The sequence below is a fragment of the Lytechinus pictus genome, chromosome 7 (genome assembly GCF_037042905.1).
Source record: "Lytechinus pictus isolate F3 Inbred chromosome 7, Lp3.0, whole genome shotgun sequence".
Lineage (NCBI taxonomy): Eukaryota > Metazoa > Echinodermata > Echinoidea > Temnopleuroida > Toxopneustidae > Lytechinus > Lytechinus pictus.
Window position 1 is genome coordinate 47,783,920 of NC_087251.1, and position 21,850 is coordinate 47,805,769.

At 37.7% G+C, this 21,850-nt stretch overlaps 1 protein-coding gene across 2 annotated transcripts; it reads left to right on the plus strand.

Annotated features, from left to right (window-relative positions):
- Positions 1-752: 752 nt before the first annotated feature.
- On the plus strand, positions 753-21,027 carry LOC129264295 (pecanex-like protein 4). Of its 2 annotated transcripts, XM_064102950.1 has the most exons (10): positions 753-900; positions 5,620-5,792; positions 9,978-10,796; positions 11,301-11,474; positions 12,217-12,785; positions 13,366-13,472; positions 13,932-14,424; positions 14,995-16,288; positions 16,686-16,872; positions 17,431-21,027. In XM_064102950.1, the coding sequence occupies exons 3-10, from the start codon at positions 10,108-10,110 to the stop codon at positions 17,680-17,682; spliced, it is 3,765 nt and encodes a 1,254-aa protein (XP_063959020.1). In that variant the 5' UTR covers positions 753-900; positions 5,620-5,792; positions 9,978-10,107; the 3' UTR covers positions 17,683-21,027. The 2 variants fall into 2 exon arrangements, with proteins under 2 accessions (XP_063959020.1, XP_063959021.1); XM_064102951.1 differs by lacking the exon at positions 753-900 and having other exon boundaries at positions 5,662-5,749.
- The last annotated feature ends 823 nt before the right edge of the window (positions 21,028-21,850 follow it).

A 21,850-nucleotide genomic window follows, 5' to 3' on the forward strand; every position in this document is an offset into this window, starting at 1 on the left:
ACATTATGTAAGTGCATGTCAGACCCAAAATTGCTCATAAACATGATTTCATGTACAAATCCAATGCAAAATGTGTATTTAGCCAAAATTCATAAATTTATCATTATTTCTACTTTTACTGATTAAACTTTATTAATTTTGCCTTGTTTATGATTAGAATTAAGTCTAGAACGATTTCCATCGAAAATACAATAAAAAACAAAATGTAAAAAAACAAAGAAATACATGATTTAAAAAAAATAAAATACATAAGAAATCGGTCTTGGTACCAGATTTTTTTTCATTCACAATTGTTAGGAATGCTATAAAGAATATTTTCACCCAAAAAATAGCATTCTAGGAGCTTTATTTAGTGAATCAGAGCAAAAAGTATGATTTCATGAATAAATTAGCATAATTAGGCCTAGGCCTAATTCATATAAAATAAAAAAATATGAATTCAGTGAAATTTACCAATGCAACTACGTAGATTACGTCATTCTCTACCATCATGCAAATTTTCGTTGTGATCGTGCAATCCACGGCCGAGATCTTTTAAGGGGGGGGCAATAATACCCCCCCCCCCCCGGGAATGACAAGAATCAAAATACCCCGGTAGATTTTAGGATTTAAAAAATTGTCAGTACGGTATATCATCGAGGATCTACATAGTATTACTATTAGTACATGTAGATCTGGTACAGTTACATAAACTGAACTTTGTGAAATCTTGAAATCTACACTGAAAAATGTTCAAACTGAAGATCACCAACACAGATAAGAGCACGTGGGACAGTTATTATTGCTCTGATTAATGTCGGCCCGACGCTTGCCTTGGCTCGAGTTGACCCGAATCCTGTGCTTTTTTTGCTTATTTCGCAGCAATTACACAATTTCTTCCAGAATCCTTTGGCACATACGGTATATTATTTATAAATATAGACAGACACTTTGGTGGTCATTTCATTGGATTCTGTACGAACTCATTTTGATATCGTTACCACAACTGGCATTTACCTTAAAGTGTGCACTGTGACTGTGCAGACTTGGGCCCTGAGCCCACCAGCGCAGCCTGTCCTATTCAGCATGCCGGCGCTCGGGGCAGCCACCCCGGCCGGGCAGTGTCAGTGCACGAAATCTAAAGCCAAAGGCAAGCCGCGCTCCGAAAAGAAAATCTTAGAAGATGGTTATCTAACTTACTGTTTGGTCTCCTGCGAATGCCTTCGAAGTCGTTATCCAAATCTGAACCGTGTTCTTAAAGTAGTAGAACTATTATTAACGGCCATCTTCGTCGCACTTAATTCTCGATCCAAAATTAGGCTGCAACATTTAACGGCGAAAAATTCATAAAGAGCTTAAGACAGTGTTCTACAGGAGTAGCCTCTCTGAACACTTCAAGAAGTATTGCCGTAACTCCGCAGGACAGGGCAAATGTCCTCAACTGCCAGTTCGAGTCTGTGTTCACTCAAGAGGACTGTCACAACCTACCTACACATATAACTTCTTCTTGTCCATCTACATGTATCAGTCAAATTGTGATAACGAGCCAGGGAATTGTAAAACTCTTGAAAGAACTTAAACCACAAAAGGCACCAGGCCCAGATGGAATCCTACCATCAGTTCTAAAGGAATGTGCAGACAGCATTGCTCCAATTTTACAACAGATCTACCAAAAGTCAATAGATACTGGAGAACTTCCTGAGGACTGGTTAAGGGCAAATATCTCTCCCATATTCAAAAAGGGGGATCGCTCCGAAGCTAGCAACTATAGACCTGTTTCGTTGACGTCTATTCCATGTAAATTGTTAGAACATATCATCCACTCAAACATTATGAATCACCTCGAGAAACATGGGATACTAAATAAAGAACAACATGGCTTCCGGAAAGGTCACTCCTGTGAAACCCAACTTGCTGAAACTGTCAACGACCTGGCCGAGACCTTGAATCACCAGGGCCAAGTAGATGTTATCATAACTGACTTCAGCAAGGCCTTTGACACCGTCCCTCACCAGAGACTTCTTCTAAAGCTGAACCAATCAGGCATCACAGGACCCCTCCAAATACAAATATGGATAAGAAACTTCCTTACTAAACGGTCTCAGAGGGTAGTACTAGAAGGCGAAGCATCAGCCTCTGTTCCTGTAAGATCGGGCGTCCCTCAAGGTACAGTTTTAGGGCCTTTGCTATTCTTACTGTACGTCAACGATCTTCCCAAAGATATACAGTCACATGTTCGACTGTTTGCAGATGACTGTATACTTTACCGTGAGATAAAATCACAGGATGATGGGAAAGTTCTACAACAGGACATAAATACCCTGTGTAACTGGGAAGCTACATGGCAAATGAGATTTAACACCGATAAGTGTCATGTCATGCACGTCACTCATAAAAGGAAACCCCTTCTAACCACCTATGATATGAATGGGAAACGACTAAACGTTGTCACAAGTCACAATTACTTGGGTGTCGAGATAAATAGCAAATTAACCTGGTCGGATCATGTTAATACTACCATATTCAAAGCGAATAGGGTTTTAGGCCTCCTTCGAAGAAACTTGTATAGTTGCCCCCGTAATGTAAAAGAAACAGCCTATAAAGTGTTAGTACGTCCAAAGTTGGAGTACTGTGCTTCTGTGTGGGACCCATACACGAAAGACCAGATCAGTAGACTAGAAGCAGTTCAACGAAGAGCAGCTAGATTCGTCTGTAAAGATCACAGGAGAACCAGTAGTGTTTCCCAGATGCTGAAGTCACTTGAATGGAAATCTCTCGAAGATAGAAGAGCTATCTCAAGACTTACACTTTTATATAAATCTGTAAATCACAGTGCTTCAATCAACGTAGGTCGATACTTAACAACCCCCTCTCAAAATTCTGTCAGGACACGGAAATCATCGTCAATCTCTTTCTCCCGACCAACAACAAAAAAAGATTGCTTCAAGTACTCCTTCCTTCCGAGGACTATGGCAGAATGGAATCTGCTACCAGTAGACATACGTGAAGCTAAATCGGTCGATGGTTTCAAGACAAGGCTAAACAAAATTCAAATGTCTACTTTCATCCGGGGGGCACACCATTAATTCAAATTCATCACTAGCCACACACGCCTGCAGCAATTATATCCCAATTGAGGAGTTTGCCTGCAGTAACAGGAAGAAGAAGAAGAAGAAGAAAAAACGGGCGCATTCCTTTTTCAAATTAAATGGTTGCGACTGCGCCAGTTATATGCAGTGCAGCGCGCACGCGCAGGCTCGACGCCCGGCGGCGAATTAATTCTGCGGATCATGAATTTTTTATAGGGGGTGAGCCCGGGGGCGTGCATGGGGGGGGGGGGGGGGGGTGAGCTAACTAGGGGCATGACACCACTTGCGAAAAAAAAGTTTTAAAATAGATACAAACTTCTTTGTCATATAAAGCTTCCTCTTGTTTGGTTTGGTTGGCAACCAGTTATATAAGAAATGATTATTTTTGCCACTGCTTTTGAAACTTTTTTTCTTTGAAGAATTATATACTTTACCTAAAATAAAAAAAAATCTGTACTATTTTTTTTTAGTTTTACTTTTCCTTTTATAAGTAGAAATAGCCTTGCTAACATGGCAAGGTTGAAAAAATGGCAAAATAGTATGTGGCTTTGAAATTAAACTTGTAAATTTCCTCGTCGTTGATTGGTAAAATTTGATGTCATAATCACGTCGTAATGTGGTCATATGAAAACGCAAATTTCTTTGTCGTTGTTTGGTAAATAAATGATGTCATAATCACGTCATAATGTGGTCATATAAAAATGCAAATTCATTTGTTGCAGATTGGTCGATAAATGACGTCGTAATCACGTAATAATCTGGTCATATAAGAAAGCAAATTTACTTGTCGTAAATTGGTCAGTAAATGACGTCGTAATCACGTCATAATCTGGTCATATAAGCGAGCAAATTTACTTGTCGTAAATTGGTCAGTAAATGACGTCGAAATCACGTCATAATCTGGTCAAATAAAAATGCAAATGAAAGTTGCCATTCTAAGTCGTCAAAATGACGTCGTAAGAACGTCATAAATACGACGACATGACGAGTATTACCACTTTACGATCAGTTAATGACGTCATTACGACCGTGTCTGCTATCAGGGTTTATTATGTGAATCGCACATAGTTGTTTAAACAAGTGTTTAAAATCTTGAACAACAAAGTTTAAATTATTAAAATATTCAATTATCAATAATTCAAGCATGTTTTTTTTAAAGATTTTAAACACATGTTTAAACTGTTTAAACAACTACTGTGCGATTCACATATTAAGCAGTGTTGTTTAAATTATTTTTAACAGTATGGTGGCCCACTCGGCTCCTTTGTTTTTCCGCTTAAAGGGGAATCCAGCCTTGGCCATAAAATGTTGTGTTGGGAAGGAGAAAAATAAATCAAACAGAATGGCGAAAGTTTGAAAGAAATCGGACAAGCAATAAGAAAGTTATAGCTGCTTTAAAATTGAGATCACTAATAGTCTGTAGATTTCAAATTGGCTGGGTAAGTAAATTATGACAAGGGGCAAGGACAACTTTCCCATAGGCCATGTACTTTATTATCAGGGATTTGTGGTTTTCTGCTAAGTACCCATTCCCCTGGGGCAGTAATCTAAATATAATCCAGGTAGTATATTGTTTTATGTCCTCATGAAAGAAAAATATAAATTGAAATAAAACTTTTGGGAAAAATGACATTTTAGCCATAATATATATTGGAGTACATGGAAGAGTAGTCCTTGCCTTACATCACTATGACATCCCATATGCGGCCAATTTGAAGTCTCCATGGGTATAGTGATTACCAATATTTACAACTTTTAAAAATTCATAATTTTCTTGTTGTTTGTCCAATATTGTTCAAACTTTCACCTATCAACTTGTTTGATTTTTCTTTTTCTTATAAAAACAAGTTTTTATTTGGGTTGGATCCCCCTTTAAAACTTTAGATATTTTTTTTAAATTTATCCCATCGTTCATTGCTTGGTTTCCAACAGACTTTGTTATTACCAAGTAATATTATCCTAAGTTTCTCAATATAATAATCAAGCTAATTCCCATGCATGAAACTAGACTCTGTATTTCATTCATGGAAAGTAAAAAGCTCTCTGTCGAAAAATAATAATTTGGAACTATATACCATCAACAAATTATTTTTTAGTAAAATAAATTTCAGCTTTAAAAAAAGGTTTACTAAAACTTAATTTGTATTCAAAGCATCAATGATAATTCACACGCCCGTTTTCTTTCTTTCTTTTTCTTTTTTTTCTTTCTTTTTGCTTATCTTGTTCATTGTTTCTTTACTCGTTGAGGTTTTTTTATCCCTGTAATTTTGTGATGTACAATTTATATTCTAATATAATCAATTTTGAATTATACATTTTTCGTGATGGAAACTTTTGTTTTGCAAAGCTGAGGCTTTTCCAAATGTTCTCCTTTTCCATTATCAATCTATTGTAAATGAACAGACTTTATGCATTACTGCTTATATTCTAATATTTGTATATACACGTAAAGCACATTGTAATAATTGTGTGAATATTTTTTATGAGAGTGGCCAATTAATGATCAATAAATCAAGTATCAGATATATTTTTCCTATATATATATATATAGGCCGTGTAACGAATCTTTGTGATGACCACGCCCTCTTGTGTTCACATTCCTCTGTAACGTCGTCGACGACGCGACAGATCGATCCGGAGTCGGAGATTTCTGCTAAATTTTCAAGTAAATCAAGAGCACTGTACGTATGAATACATTAATTTCATACTAGTTGATGATAGATAGTAAGTACACAGCTTTCTTTTTATTAAATTAAAGTGATTGATTGTTCTAAGGTTTCCAAAATGGGGGTATGAATGTGTATGTTGGAGGAGTGATCAGTGAGACAGAGAGGAACGGGTGCGCCCGTCTTGGATACGATTGACGCTGTTACTTTACGGGCCAGCTCGGGCGCAGTAAGGTCCTGGGCAACCGCCTCGAGATCGAGCTTACCGCCGCTCGATTCCAATTCTGCGCAGCCAACATCGCATCGTCGTTTGTCGCAAAGCCAAAGGTTCTATACTTCTATAAAGCAGGATGCTTGCTGCTGCTAGACAGCTGGCAGCCATCTGTTTCAAGGAGTTTTTGGCCTTATCGTCATCCAAGTCACTGGGGACAAACTTGAGACACATGGGAATCCACTGCCACGGTTGGAAGATTTTCAAAAGAAATCTATTGTTCGCGATGGGAAACGTGCGAAGGTTCTCACTGAACAGGGACTTCCTTCCAGTTCCACCACATGTTTTCCCATTGACACAATATTCAATAACAACTGACTGACACTTTTTCAAACGACAAAAATAGTCTTTCTTTTCTCTCCTGTGGCTGTATATTCTTCCAAGTTTTTTATTTTATTATTTTTTTTAAATTCTTCCAAGTTGATGAAACAATTATCAAAAACACTGTCTAAATAAAACAAAATTAATCACCACAAAAACACTATTTAACTGTCAAATTACTCCTTGTGATCCGAGTCCCCTTTTTGTGTTAAGACTGGGCAATTTCTCATAGGAGGGGGCTTGGATAACGAGGAGTACTATTAGTAGGGTGTCTGGAGAAATAAATCATTTTTATTATTTCAAGAAAATATCACATTTTCTTTGTGAATTTGAAGAGAAATGACCTTCAGACTGACAGAAATGTAACATTTAAAAAAAAAATCAAATTATTGGCTGCAAAAAAGATGAATGAAATTAGGTCAATTTTCAGCATTTCTCTGCCATAGACATAGTCTGTGTAGTTAATAAATGGACACACACAAATCCAAATTTTTAGCTTCCGAGAGCTGTTATAAATTATATTAATGCCAAAAACTTGTCCATAAAGAGTTCAATAGGATTTTTAATGCTCTTTCTGATGGTATGTTTTTTATAAAGATTTGGAAACCAGATCACAATGAAAAATTGCGACAAAGTGAAACAAATTGTGCAAAACAGAAATTTCATTTTCCTATAGAAAACGCATGGGGAAATGGCAATCTCAACACACACAAAAATAAGGGTTTGCAATTTATCTCTAAATCCTTATTTAAAATGATCATATAAACTTGTCCTTACTGTCAAAAGAAGCCCCTGAATTTTCTCTTTCCATGCCAAACACAAGTTAATAATCAATTCAGATCACATTTTTCTAGTAGCCTGAACTTCCCAAAAAAATGTGCCATATTTCCCCCTAAATCAGCCTGTTTTATGCTGACACTTTTCAGTGTGGCTTCAGACACCCTACAATTAGTCGTGATCCAAGTCCCCTCTCCTAAAAAGGAGAGGAATAATAGCATAATACTCGTTATCCGAGTCCCCTCCTATGGGAAATTGTCAGTCTCAACACGGGAAGGGGACTCTGATCACGAGGAGTAATAAGACAGTTAAATAGTGTTTTTAATGTGATTTTCATTGATTTTAATGATTCTTATTGAAAATATTTGTTTATCAATAATCTCTAGGAAACTGTCTAAAAATGGCAGAGTGGTTTGAAGAGGAGGGAAATGAGGGGTAGATGAATATCAATGGGTTTATTGCCGTTTTTTGTTTTTTTTAGGAGAGGGGACTTGGATCACGACTAATAGTACTCCTCATTATCCAAGTCCCCTCCTATGAGAAATTGCCCAGTCTTAACATAGGAAGGGGACTCGGATCACGAGGAGTAATTAGACAGTTAAATAATGTTTTTAATGTGATTTTCATTGATTTTAATGATTCTTATTATCGAAAATATTCATCTATCATCTCCAGGAAACTGTGGCAGAGTGGTTTTGAAGAGGAGGGAAATGAGGGGTAGATGAATATCAACGGGTTAATTGCTGTTTTGTATTTTTAGGAAAGGGGACTTGGATCACGAGTAATAGCCTACTCCTCGTTATCCAAGTCCCGTAGCTCCTATGAGAAATTGGACATTTTTAACACGGCAAGGGGACTCGGATCACGAGGAGTAATTAGACAGTTAAATAATGTTTTTAATGTGATTTTCATTAATTTTAATGATTATTGTTATCGAAAATATTCATTTATCATCTTTAGGAAACTGTCTAAAAGTGGCAGAGTGGTTTTGAAGAGGAGGGAAATGAGGGGTAGATGAATATCAACGGGTTAATTGCCGTTTTGTATTTTTAGGAGAGGGGACTTGGATCACGAGTAATAGTACTCCTCGTTATCCAAGTCCCCTCCTATGAAAAATTGCCCAATCTTAACACAGGAAGGGGACTCAAAATCACGAGGAGTAATTAGACAGTTAAATAATGTTTTTAATGTGATTTTCATTGATTTAAATGATTATTATCAGGCCTCTACAAAAAAAAATTCATCTCTTGCCCTGTCGTAGTAGATGCAATTCTGATTTATTTAGTAAATTAGGAATTGACGAAAATGGAGACTGAAGAGGGATAGGGCTAGATAAAATTTTGAAGTTTATTTAGTAAAAACGTAATAGACGAAATAAAGCAAAATTTTAATTGTCGGATAAACATGAGACAATCCTGATTTATTTACTATTAAAAGTAGGCCTACTAGTTGACGAAATAAAGCAATAGAGACTGAAAAAAAAGTAGATGCAATTCTGATTTATTTAGTAAATTAGAAATCAAGGAAATAAAGCAATGGAGACTGATCCGAGTCACCGGGGACTTGGATCACGATAATGCCGAGTTTTTTAAAATTTTATTTTTTTTTCTCGTACACAGACGGCTCGCTATCGTGCAGCCACCATTAGGGGTTAACAATGCAAAATCCCCCTGATGGGGCTCATCGATTTTTGTTTTTATTTCATAAAACTACCAAAATAACGATTATTATTCTGTTTTGGCCTGAAATGCACCAAACGGAAATAAACTTAAAAGGGGAAGAAACAGTGACTTACTTCAGCTGTCGCGTAATTTCACTTCCGAACTGAATACATAAACATATGGCCATTGAGTCCCTGTACAGATCGAGCTAGAACTTCGGTCACTGTATTTGGTGAGTGGAGCCAACAGAGTTCAGCGGAACAGCCAACATAACAGAGACCGAAGCTTTTGGTTTAGCTGCTGCTAGTTCTCATCTTGATTACAATATGCTTGTGATTTAATGCACAATTGACTTGATTAAGAGTTAGACCTAAGCAAACTACGTCCGAGCAGAGTCACCTGTCCCAAAATTGTGATTGTCCCACTCCCAGAAAACAAGGATGTCCTCACCGTAAACCAAGAAAAATCATGTCTTGGTAAAATGAGATTGTCCTAGTTTATGGGGACAGTTTTTCTTCACTTACCCCTGCTGGACATGGATGGCAATTGAGAGTGCCAAAAATAGATTCAGTGACCTCAATTCCCCCCAGTTCACTGTCTCTTTCACACTTGCTGTCTTCCAATAATCTTGTTAGTCTTTACCTGATATATTTACATTGACTAGCGCACTCGATTGATGTCGGCTTGAAGACTTTGATCATTCATGTAGGTTAAAGTCTCCTAATGATTATTTTCAACCTCCAGTAACAAAAGATGTTAGTGATTGAAAAATGGCAGTGTGCTTATGTGTATAATTTTTCAATTTGATAAAATCTCCTGAAATCGGGTGCAGCAAGACCTGCAACTTTTGATTTCAGAAGTAGACCCTCATATCAGTATGGAGGTCAGGGGCGGATCCAGGATTTTCCAAAGGGGGGGGGGGGCACATTTTCCCAAGGAAAAATTTGACAAGCAAAAAAAAATGTTTTCAACAAAAAATAAGAACATTTCTGTTTCTTCTCTTTTAACAAGTTCGCCATTTTACATTACAAATTTAAATTGTGTGTTTCAAAAGGGGGGCGGGCCAGCTTTGCCCCCCCTTCCTCCCCCTGGATCCACCAGTGATGCAAGGAGCTGTGTTTCTGAATAACCAAAGAATTAACTTTTTGTCACTTCCTCACTTTTTAATTACCGTACTCTTATAGCATGGTTCACTTTGTTTGGTTTAATACAGATCAAGCTTTAAAGAGAATGTACCCACTTTAGGGACTGGAATGGACAAGTCTGCAAGAAAAAAATAACACCATGGCAACTGGAGTATCTTGTATTAAGCTGTAAGCTGTAGAGGGCAGAGATATCACACCATGGGTCAAGAAGTACCACTTCTCAATGAATACAAGCAGGATTTCTTCTGGAAGAGGCTCCCGCAAACCCTTCTCGGTGGTCCCAAGCTCAAGCTTGGTTTCCCTGCACCAGCCTACGTCTACATCAACCAAGTCACGCTATTCCTCCTGCCATGGCTCCTGGGAGGCTTGTTCACCATCCTGGTGGAGTTCAATGTCCTGGAGGCATACATCGCTTACTATGTCTACGGGGGCTCCATGGTGATATACGTGCTAGCTGCACAGCTGATTAGCCTGATCGTCCAGCGAAGGGCAGACACGGTGGCCGCTTTTCAGAACACGAATGTCCTTGCTGAAGAAGACGAAGTTGAGTTTGATTCCTGCTGTGGGTACGAGACATTCCAGTACATTGTGCCTCTGAAGCGATGGAAGACCAACATACTCCTGCATGCACTGGTATCAGGGTTGATGGGCGGGCTGGGATTCTGGTACCTTCTGCCTTCTGTTCTGAATCCCCTTTTTAATAATGTTGGAGCCACGGTTGTGCTCTTCATATTTGGATGGTTAACAATCTGCATAGCACAGTATCCTTTGAGCACAGGGTCACCTCCAGAACCTGCATCATTTAGAGCTATTGATACCCTGGAATTGCTTCCACTGTTGAGACCTTGCTATGTCCTTATCTGCTTGTTTGTTCATCTTGCTTGGAGGTAAGTTCTTTGTTGATTATTTCAGAGTAATTGTCATTGTAAAATATCCAGAGTAGAATTTTCCAGGACAGATTATGCAAAGAAAAATTGTGTTATCGACATCTTCTAAGTCATATTTATCCTATTTCAAACATAGGCCTATATGTTGTCAAAAGATTCAACATACTGCAAGTAGTGTCACCTGTACATTTCAACATATAAGATAGACACCAATTTATATTTTAGACAAACTGAATACCATTTTCTTTTTTGTTGTTGTTCTATTTGAGTTTTTCTGTGTGGTGTTTTCATAGCAGAGATGACAAATAATTCATACAAGGTCATATTTAAGTGAACTATCAATATAAATATTTCAAATGTTTTCTAAGGCATGGATCCAATTTCAGAGAATGCTTTGAATAATGAATTCATTTTACAGAAATTACTGAAGCAGTGATATATTGAGAGGATGGATGATTTCTGTTTATTTACCAGTATGTCATCCTTTTCTATATTTACTGTCAGCTTTGACACATCTGCACTCCTCCTGTCCAACCAAATTCTCCACGTTGTCTTCATCTTTCTACCTGTGCTATGGTGTTTGGGTATCTTGCCTCCCATTGATGCTCTTGTTCTATGGCTCATGGAGCAGACCCTGGTCCATTTCCTTGGAGGATCACCCATGGCTGGAGACCTCAGGTAAATATTCATTCTGAATTTTTGCTCCTGTTTCACAATTTTGATGTAATCAATGACAGGTTATAAGCTACTGTAATCAAGTCATTTGATATGCAGAGAGGAACTTTGTCATTCAATTTCAGAATTTATGAAACGCATTGTTTAAAACACGACTCTGGCTTCTCTTTCATTTTGGGAATTTTCGATAAGGAAAAGTCATGAGATGTTATTAAAGCTAATGATATAATGGACATTTGATTGGCTGATGGCAAATTTTGTTTTAGGATTTTGGATTGTGTTTCGTAGATGAGCCTCCTGAAACAGGACCTTGCTGCCTGTGAAATTGGACAAGCATTTTGAATGCCGAATCATATAGGTTGTTTGCATCATCTATCTTGCTCTAATAATCTCCAACTTTTGAAGCTCTGGAAAATTACAGTTTGCTTATTAAGTAGTTGAACCATTTTTGGTAATACATCTGTCTTTAATTTGGTGACTGTTGGAAAAAAAAGAGAGACTGTAATTGTTTGTTACTCAAACCCGAGTAGCATATCGTTCTTTCAATATTAAAAGAGAGAAAAAAAGAAATACATAGTAACCTATAATATGTTCTGATGCTAATTCATTTGATTTGCTTATAATCTTATTGTAGTAGTCTTGTCTCACATCTTATATGTTTGTTGGCTTATTTGTGATGCACATGATTTTAGCTTCATATTGTCATTGTGTTTTGATTGTATTTGTTTTGTTTTCTTGTTCACAGGTGCTGCCTCATGTTCGTGATCTCTGTCATCATCTCCGTGATTGCTAATTTCATCCCGACCCCTCTTGCAATTATCGTCTTCTCTGCATGCCTAGGATACATTCTATCCCTCGACCTCAGTATCCTGGCCAATCAGGTAATGGCTTTCATCAAGCGATGTATCCAAAAACCAACCAATCACAGCCCATCACATAAGAGGAAATGCAGCCCTGAACAAGATGCTCTCGAAGCCGACACCGAATTAAATGACGCAGGGCTGGGATGGAGGTTTGGATGGCGAGAACTACTAATCAACACCTGTATGGTGACAGTCGTAGGAGCTGTCTCAGGAGTCTGCGTGCATTTCAGTTCCTCAGTAGCGCCTTCTGTTGTCAGAGGTCTTGGCTATGCTGTCATATCATTAATGATGCTAGTGAAGATCATGGGCAGCTGCCAGCAAGTGTTCATATTTTGGGGAATGTTTAGAAACAAACTCTACCCAGACTCGATCACCAGCACACAGAAATACAGCAGCAGGAAAAGAAAACTGTACAGACTTGGCTTGATAAAGAGATTCCTAGTTGATTTGAGTAAGTTTCAAGGAATAGTGTTTTTCATAGTAATATCATAGGGGTATTCCATACTGATATTGCTCATATATTATGAATTGTTATGATAGTGATGTGAGACATGCAAAGGTATGAAATAGATTTAATTTTGTTCAAAGGGAAATTGGCCTTTCCAAATTGGTTTAAACTTTATATTTTGCTGTATGAAGATAAAATGGGGTTTTATAGTCCAATCAGGCTTATCTGTTTATAAGAGAACCAGAAAGAGTCTGTATGAGTGATATTTCCAGATAAGAGAGTAATAGGAGAAAACCATTTGTGAGAAAATATACTGGTTAAAGGATCTATTTCCAGTAATATATTTCATGTACATTCTGACATATTTCTCTTCAGCTTTTTTTTTATCTATCCATCTATCTATCCAAACATTCATCCATCCATTCTCCAATGTGTATCTATCATTCCAATTCAGATGATGCATAATTGGTATCTGAAAGTTCATATTTTAGTTTGATTATTCAGCAGATTAATCAATTAAATCAGTATATTCATTTTAGATTAATTTTTAATTCAATGTTTTCTTTAAACAATTTTCAAATAGTTTGTCCTTTTATCATGGAAGCATACCTTGGACTCATATTGGTCTATACTGGGCTTTCATTACCATCTGTCTGGTTTGCAGTTGGAGCCGTTTATTCATTACGCAGGGTATGTAATTCACCTTTGCCTTGCAATTGCAAGTACATTTTCATGCTCGTGAAACCAAATATCATTATCAACTCTCAAATTGTGTGGGGTTTTCTCTTTTTTTTTTCTTAAACTGCATTCACATTTCAATTTTTCATTTAAAATGGTTAGTAAGAAGAATAGTGTTAGTGTATGGTAATTACTCAGTTCTTTCATAGCATTGTCCTAATGTCATTGTTATTCCGATCAGCCATTCCTTTGAATAAACACACACAGATAGTAAATGATATGGTAATGTGCCTTTAACAAATAAATATTTGTGTATTTGAAATTTATGTTTGTCATTCTATAATTTGATTCTAATTTGGGATATTTTTAGTAGAAACATGTTCTCTTGACTTCAGTTTCAAACCCAAGAAGCAGACACTGTTATCTTCTTTTTGTAGAATAAAGGATAATATGATCTTATTCTCATTTCAGATATGGCAGCATACAAGGAGCTCTTTATTGGATGTGTCTATCCTTCACGTACTGCTTGAGCTGCGCCTGTACGGTGGACTGACTTATGTTTCCTGGTGGCCTACCGACTTTGGTCTTCAGCTGATCCTAATTGGTTTTCTACACTCTTGGATCTGTCAAAGCCTGCACAAGGTCTACTGTTACCTGACCATCCTCATCACGTCCTACACCATCGAGAAGCAACGGAGGAAGTCGTCCCTCCCGCTTATCGTCATCTCCATCATTCTCTTTCCAATTGTCTTGGCAACCATAATGGCTTCCAGTATCATGTCGGCCCCTGTATTACCCCTCTTTACCCTGCCGATCTTGCTCATTGGGTTCCCGAGACCACTTAGGTCATGGCCTGGGGCGGTTGGTGCAGCTGCCAATGTCTGTGCAGATACTGTATATTACAAGCAGCTGGAGAGAAGCCTTAAAGGAGTGCTCAGGAGAGCAGTGGCCACAGGCAGTTTGGGTAGGTTTTCTTGTCGGGGCCTCCGATGATGAAGCAATGTCTCTTACTTAAAAGGAACATCAGTTTGTTGATATATATATATAAAAAATCATCTGTCAATAGTTCTCAAAACAGTTGTGAGGCCCAGCAGTTTAAAAAAATATTAAATATTTAACCCATTTTGGGATTTCTACAATATCCCAGTTTCAATCGCCTTAGACCCTTTGACATCATTGGAGTCACCCTGCCACACAATACTAGCGCTAGGTATATTGCATTTTGTAAAAGAATATTTACACCATATTAACATCATATGGCACTCAACCATGAGTCCATTACCAGGCATTTATGATTAGCCAAATATTATGAATTTTGATTTATCATGAAATTATTAATGTTGTCGTTCTTAGAAATCTACACTCAATCATGTTGTCCCTTATACGATTCCTGGTGAGCGTTTGTAAACTTTACGTCATTCCTTGTATATCAATATGATGGCAAAGGACTATACTTTGCAAGAGTGAGGGCAATATACGCCATCAACCATGGAAACTTCCGGACTAATTTACATCTTTCCAAATTTTCTTTCAGGTGAGATCTCACCTGGATCATTCCTCCTACTGCGGTTCCAGGATCGCATGGCGTGGCTTCAGGTCTTAGAATGTGGTTATGGCTTCATGACCATCAGTCTGAAGGGAATGGAACTGCAGGAGACCTCATGTCACACAGTGGAGGCAGCCCGTCTGGACGACATCTTTGAGGTAGCTTTCACTCATCCGAAGGAGAAGTTCCCAGTGTGTTCCCTCAACCAGTTCCCCATGCACACCTTGACTCCAGTGGATGCGCAGCCTGTGGACACCTACTCAGATGCTAGAAATGTTTTGACTGGTATCATAGACTCCCCATATACTTTAGAGATGGTTGATTCTTGTTTTATCAAAACCCTTGTGTGGTTGCTTCTGAGACATAATTGTGCCAAAAGAAAAGACCTACCCACTCCCTCATCAACTAATTCAGATTTCAATGCGGGTAATATTAATGGAAGAGGAAGTGTGAGTAGTAGAACAAGACTTGTGCAGACAAACAGAATCGTCAGTGTCAGTGAAGACAGTGGACGAGCTGAGTCAATACAGTCTAAACCTATGAGCAGTCAGGCCAATAAGCATGGTCAGACAAAGAGGAAGTCTTTAGTAGGTTCTTGGCATAGCCTCGATAGTTGGGATGATGATCCTCTAGAGCTTGAAGTAATGAACGCCAAACCCAAATTAAATTCAAGTGCAAATAAGAAGGAAGCTCAGGTACTCAAGGAACCTGCTGGCCTCCCTGGTGCAATCTCAGACATTTCAGATGATGAAGTGGATGGAGTCGATGATCTTCTGAATGAATTTGAATTTGGTTTGCCTGCAGTGGACATCCATGCTCCTAAGAAGACAACCCCTGCAACCAAGAACAGTCCTTTTGCCCAAAGAAAGATAAATCTGAACACATCTGCTCAGTTCTCGTCTCCTCACTCGTCAAAGTTAAGCTTACCCCTTAAATGGCGGGAGATCCCCCTCGACCAGAGCCTCCTAGCCCCTCTCCTGCAGAAGTTCCCACTTGAGTGGTACAAGCATGTCATCGGTCAACTCGGAATCGAGTCCAACAAGTCTCCTGGGGACACTACAACAGAGATATCATCAGATGAAGCCCTGACTACCATGTATGCCAATCTGGTCATGGCTTGCTATGGCATCGTCAATGTTTTTGGACTGGGAGGAGTGTCTGCAGTAGCGGCCGGAGCTAGTCATGTCTACAAGGTGTATTCAGGTGATATCCCGTGGTCCATGAACCAGGAGTGGCTGACATCTGATGAAGAACTCCATGAAATCGTGTTGCAGGCATACAGGTAAGAACAAAATAAGTTTGGAATGTTCTTCAATCCGTGACTGTATTTGCCAAAGTCTTGATCTCTTGCTATATGCCACAATTTCTCACTCTCATGTATACAGTACTTGGTTGTAAAGTATTTTGTATTCTGGTAGGCATTTTTTAGGGGGTTGATCATGACTTCATTTTGAAAATTTTAAGTTTTTGGGGTGGCATGTAGCACATTTCAGCATTGGTCAGGTGCCTCTTCAGGGTGCATTTTACTGTATTAATCATCAGTAGACATCAAGTCCCTTTGGTCTTCACGACTTTAAGGCTGACAGAGGCTCCGAATAGAGGGGTAATCTATGTATCAAAGTGGTTAATACGATCCACAAACTCCACGGATCCATGTCTCATTGTTTTATATTCTTCAGGTTTGCTTTCAAGTTGGCTTATGACCAGACTGTCCTTGGTGAAGCCTCAGACCTTGATGAAATCGTTGAATACCTTCAGGAGTATGAGAGCGAGTGGTACATGGGAAGAGATACTGATGCAGAATGGGTAGAAGCTGTCCGGAACAATAAACCAAGGCTCTTCTCACTCATCTATGATGCCAATGAAGTAAGTGATCATCCATTGTTTTCATTTGTTATTGTAAGGTAGCATTCAACGACAACACCAAGTAGAGACATTTTAAAGCCCTTTAACTTGTACTCATGAGAGGAAGTGCAAGAATGAAAAGTAGCTGTTATTCTGAGAAGTGAGAAGGCTTTAGATCATCTCAACTGCACTTCCCCTAACAATTGTTTGTATTAAAAAGTGAAAATAAACAAAACGATGTTGGATAAGAATTGTTATAGCAAATAGCAGATAATATCACTGTCACCTGAAGACTACATCTCAAAAAATTTCTGTCAGTCTTGGAACCTCTGTGCCACCATTTGTAATTTTCAGTGCCCAAAATTACTGGTTTATCAGACAAAGTCTATTTTATCTGACAGTTAGCCATAGTATCAGTCGGACACCTGTGCTGCTTGGCTAATCAAAATCAAGGAAAATCGTCAGATCTGACAGCTTTTCAGTTGGCAGATGTTGATGGAATGCTCTCAATATCATATTAGACATGAAGATCTGTCTGCTACCAGAACATTGATTTGTATAATTTTCCATTCATTGCAGAACACTTACAATGGACGTGTTCTCTCCAGACAGCCTGTAGTGGTTCACATTGGAAAGCTCAACTCTGAGATGGTTCGTTCACTTTGGTCTTCACTCTCCTTGGAACTCTTCTACTTCACCAACGATGACGAGGAGAGATACAGCATCCAAGCACATCCTGTCATCCTCAGGAACCTGACCGTCCAAGCTGCCGATCCACCCCTAGGATACCCGATCTATGCCTCGGAGCCCCTCTCTATTCCCACATGGTAGGCCTTTCATTGCTTGCTTTAGAACTCTTCTGATCTTCCAACAATTATGAGAAGGGATACAGCATCCAGGCACATCCCATCATCCTCGGAAACCTGACTGTCCAAGCTGCAGATCCCCGATCTATGCCTCAGAACCTCTCTCTGTCCCCACATGGTAGGCCTGTCAGTATTTACTTTCAGTCCTCCATCATCATCTCAAGGGAGAGATAAAAGTTACAGACTTAAAAAAATAAAAGATACTTCTTGAGTCTGTTGCAAGAAGGAATTGAAATCAAATGCAACTTGGAAGAATGAGCAAAGTTTCCAAATGAGCATTTTTGATAAATTGAAATTCAATTTGCATTTGATTCTTTTACTTTTTTAGAATTGCAACTCATTTTGTAATGTCTCCCTGTTCCAGAAAGTTGATCCTCTTCTTGGCTTTCTGGTAATGCCTCCAAGTAATGATAAATGGTTTTTTTTTAAGTGGCTTTTTTAGATAATTGAAGCACTGTTCAATGCACATAATCAAATTGTGGAGTCAGACTAATGATATATCCTTGAATGATCATAGAATAAAATGTTGATGAGGTTATCATTTCAGCTGTTTAATTATGTTTAACAATCATGTATTTCATATAATATATATTAAGAAACTACATAAATTTATGTGAAGATTTAGTTCCTTATTTACAATCAGGACATTATTTTGTATATTTTATCTATTTTGCTCTTAAAAGAATGTGTCGCTCAATGTGAAGAGTATACTGAGCTATTTGCATGCATGTTTTAATTTTTTTGTCATAAACTACATTTCAATGTTTGATATGTTTGGTTTATGCAAACATCAGAAAAATTAAATGTTAGAGGGAAAGAAACTGTAAAATGGACATGGTACTGTTTCTATATACGTCTATGCCATGATATTAATTCTTATCTACAATATGTTTTGTGGCTGATTGAATGCTTTGTAATCCTCGATACATGCATGAATGCATTTTTTTTTTTGGAGGGGTAATTTCACAGAAATTAAGTTTATTAATGAATATCTGTCGCTGAGATCGGGGGGGGGGGGGTGTCTTAGGAGATCTTAAGACTAAACTCGTTGGACAAACAAGGGCTCCTTTTTTACATCTTTCAATTCTATTCCAGTGTGTGCAAATATCAGTGCAATTCTTACAAACCATGACCTTGTTGAATTTGTAGTATTATTTTGAAATTGCATTCTTACATGTAGTGGCATATTCATTTTGATTTCCATTACTCTTTCTATTCCGTCCTCAGATTTTAATGTAAAGATTGCATACTAAAATCAGATGAATGCGTAAGTTTAGAAACTTTATTCAGAGTATGGTTGGTAACTTTTCCAGGCTAGAATCCATATGGGTCACAAAATGATATTTAACTCTGGAGAAATTTAAAATACTATCATAAGAGGAAAATAATAAATTATTCACATTTTTTGATATGGTTAAAAACTGCATGAGGGACTTATGCAAAGCTGTGTGTTCTATGCATTATTCCATCCTGCCACTCTACATTGTATAGCGAAACATGTTGACGTTTTTTGCAGGGGGGGGGGGGGTCATTTTATTATTACTTGAATAAAGAAGAAAAAAAAGGATACTCGAGTCTTGGGGGATTTTACATTCAGTACTTCAGTATCAAAGAGTGATAGATTTTTTTATATTTCTTTAGGTTTAGGCATTTTTTTTTTTTACAGTGAATAGTGTGCGAGATTAGGCATTTAGTTGAGAATCCTACAATGTTGAGATGCTCTACCAAAAATATAATGGATGATCCATCTTTTTGATGTTACATTGCATGACATAGGCTCATGTCATGAAGCTTAGCAATAGTTCAGAGTTAATGGGATATACTACGACAAATAAAATTCTGGGTATTAGAGGCAAGCAACTTTCTTTTGTAAGGTGGCCAAAAATGCGGGCTACTCAAAATTCCCTTCAAAAGTTAGAGAAAATTTTTAAAAAGTTTTGTGGACAAACTTGTGTTGGACTTTTTTTAGACTTCAAGGGAGCTATTTGGTCTGCAAGCAGTTCATCTACTTCGCAGATAGTCTAAGACACCGTTCTCACTACCTTCTTAAAACTAGTTTAGTGGAAACTAGTTTAACGTGTAATGAGAACGGTCAAAGCGATCTTCCAAACCGGTTCATATAAAACCACCTCGCGATGTAGTTTTCAAGATCGCTTTGCCTTGTTAAACTGGTTTTAGCGTGAGGACACAAGCGATCTTTGCACATATTGAGCGCGCTACCCCACACACTGTGTGTAGAATGCCTACGCTGCGGTTTAGAATTTCGCGTGAAACGCGTCACCCAACTGACAGCGTTCCCATAGCAACAAGATCGCTTTACGTGAAGTGATTTTGAAAACCACTTTCGGGTGATCAAATGGGAACGCTAGCAAAGCGATCTTCCAAACTGGTTTCCTGAACCGGTTTGCAGGAAACTAGTTTTAGAAAGTGTAGTGAGAACGGGGTCTAATACCTCATGGGTGTAACTCCTGATTGACATTTGATCTACTCTACACTTGGTCCAATACCCACTCTTAATTCTTATTCAACTAAATACTCACATGGTCTAATTTCCACTTTGCTAATAATTTTACAAGTTTTCAAATGAAAATTCAGTTCATAAATAGTTCATCTAAACTTGTAGACCAAATGATGTTGGACCCAATTTAGACTACAGACCCAGTCAGCAATCTTTGAGCATAGTTTACACTCGATTTTACACTCGAGCAAGAACAAAGGAAATGGTCCAGTGAATCTATTGTTCTATTGTTCTGGCTTGGTCACTCTATTGTTCTGGACCCGAGTGTAAACTATGCTCAAAGATTGCTGACTGCCACTGTATATGGGTATCGCGTTTCTAGCAATTAGACAAAGTGGTAAATGAGATAAATGTTAAATGGTAAGCAAACTATTTTTAGATGAATTAGGATTAGATCATGTGGGAAGAGTTCGAACTCAGAGTAGACAAAGCAGATATAGACCAAGTGACAATTCATGTCACAATATCAGGGTCCCGTTTCATAAAGACTTGTTATGATGACAAATGAACAATCGGCCAATCAGATTGAAGGATTACAGTAGCTTTTAACTGTTATTGCAAATTTGTTACTATAACAAGTTTTATGAACTGGACCCATGAACACTGAATAATGCTAGCTTGTCATATATCTATTTTGTCTTATATATAGTATTGTGAAAATGTAAATAAAAAAAGAACTATCATCTCAGATCACACTAATCACCTTGATATTCATAGTATTTTGTATTTAAAGGAAAATTATTGAAGATATTTGTATATATTCATTTTATTAAAATGTCTGATTAAATATGATTTATTTGTGGTATACTTTGTCTTCATTTTGATTCACTGAGAGAAGATAAATAGCTTCAAGTTGTAACAAATTCTTTTGAACCTTTTCCTCAACTTTTCACTTTTATAGAATTTCTTCCTAGGGAAATGATGGTGAATCAGGTAGGGCGTTTCATTTTCAACATCGGTCACATCATGTTTGGTCATGTGATCCTATTTGAACCAATCACATTACAGGCTTTAATTCATGTAGGATACAATAGTTATGTTCAACAACCACTATCCTTTCCCCCTTGGGCATTTTCACCACAGATGGACACAGAGGCAAAAAAATCAAGTTAATATTCATGTCAAATGCTTTATGTTTTTTAATAATACAAGACCTGAAGTTTCTGAGATAAAATTTTTTTCAGACTCTGGCAGCCATTTTTTATTTCAAAATGGCTGCCAAAGTATGGATACAAATTAGTGTTGAAAATAGTATATTGATACATATTTTGTTTTGACAGATTTTTAAAGAACAGGTTTGATCATGTTGTTTTCGCCTGTGATTTAGCTTGCTATTATAACACTTTTTAAAATCCTACAGAAAGAAACACCAGTAATTCATTTATCTGATAAAAAAACATTGATGAAGTATGTGATATGGTATGTAATGTCAGTTACCGAAAACATGAACTTTTTTTTCTCATTTCCTGGAAAAGAGGATATATTATATGAAACTTGGTAGATTTCCTCTCTAGGTAACACCCCTCCCTTCTACACCAAAATTAAAGATTACCAATTAACAATGAAGCCATAGGGTACCATTAAATGTATGTAATATCAGTTACCAAGTGGAAAA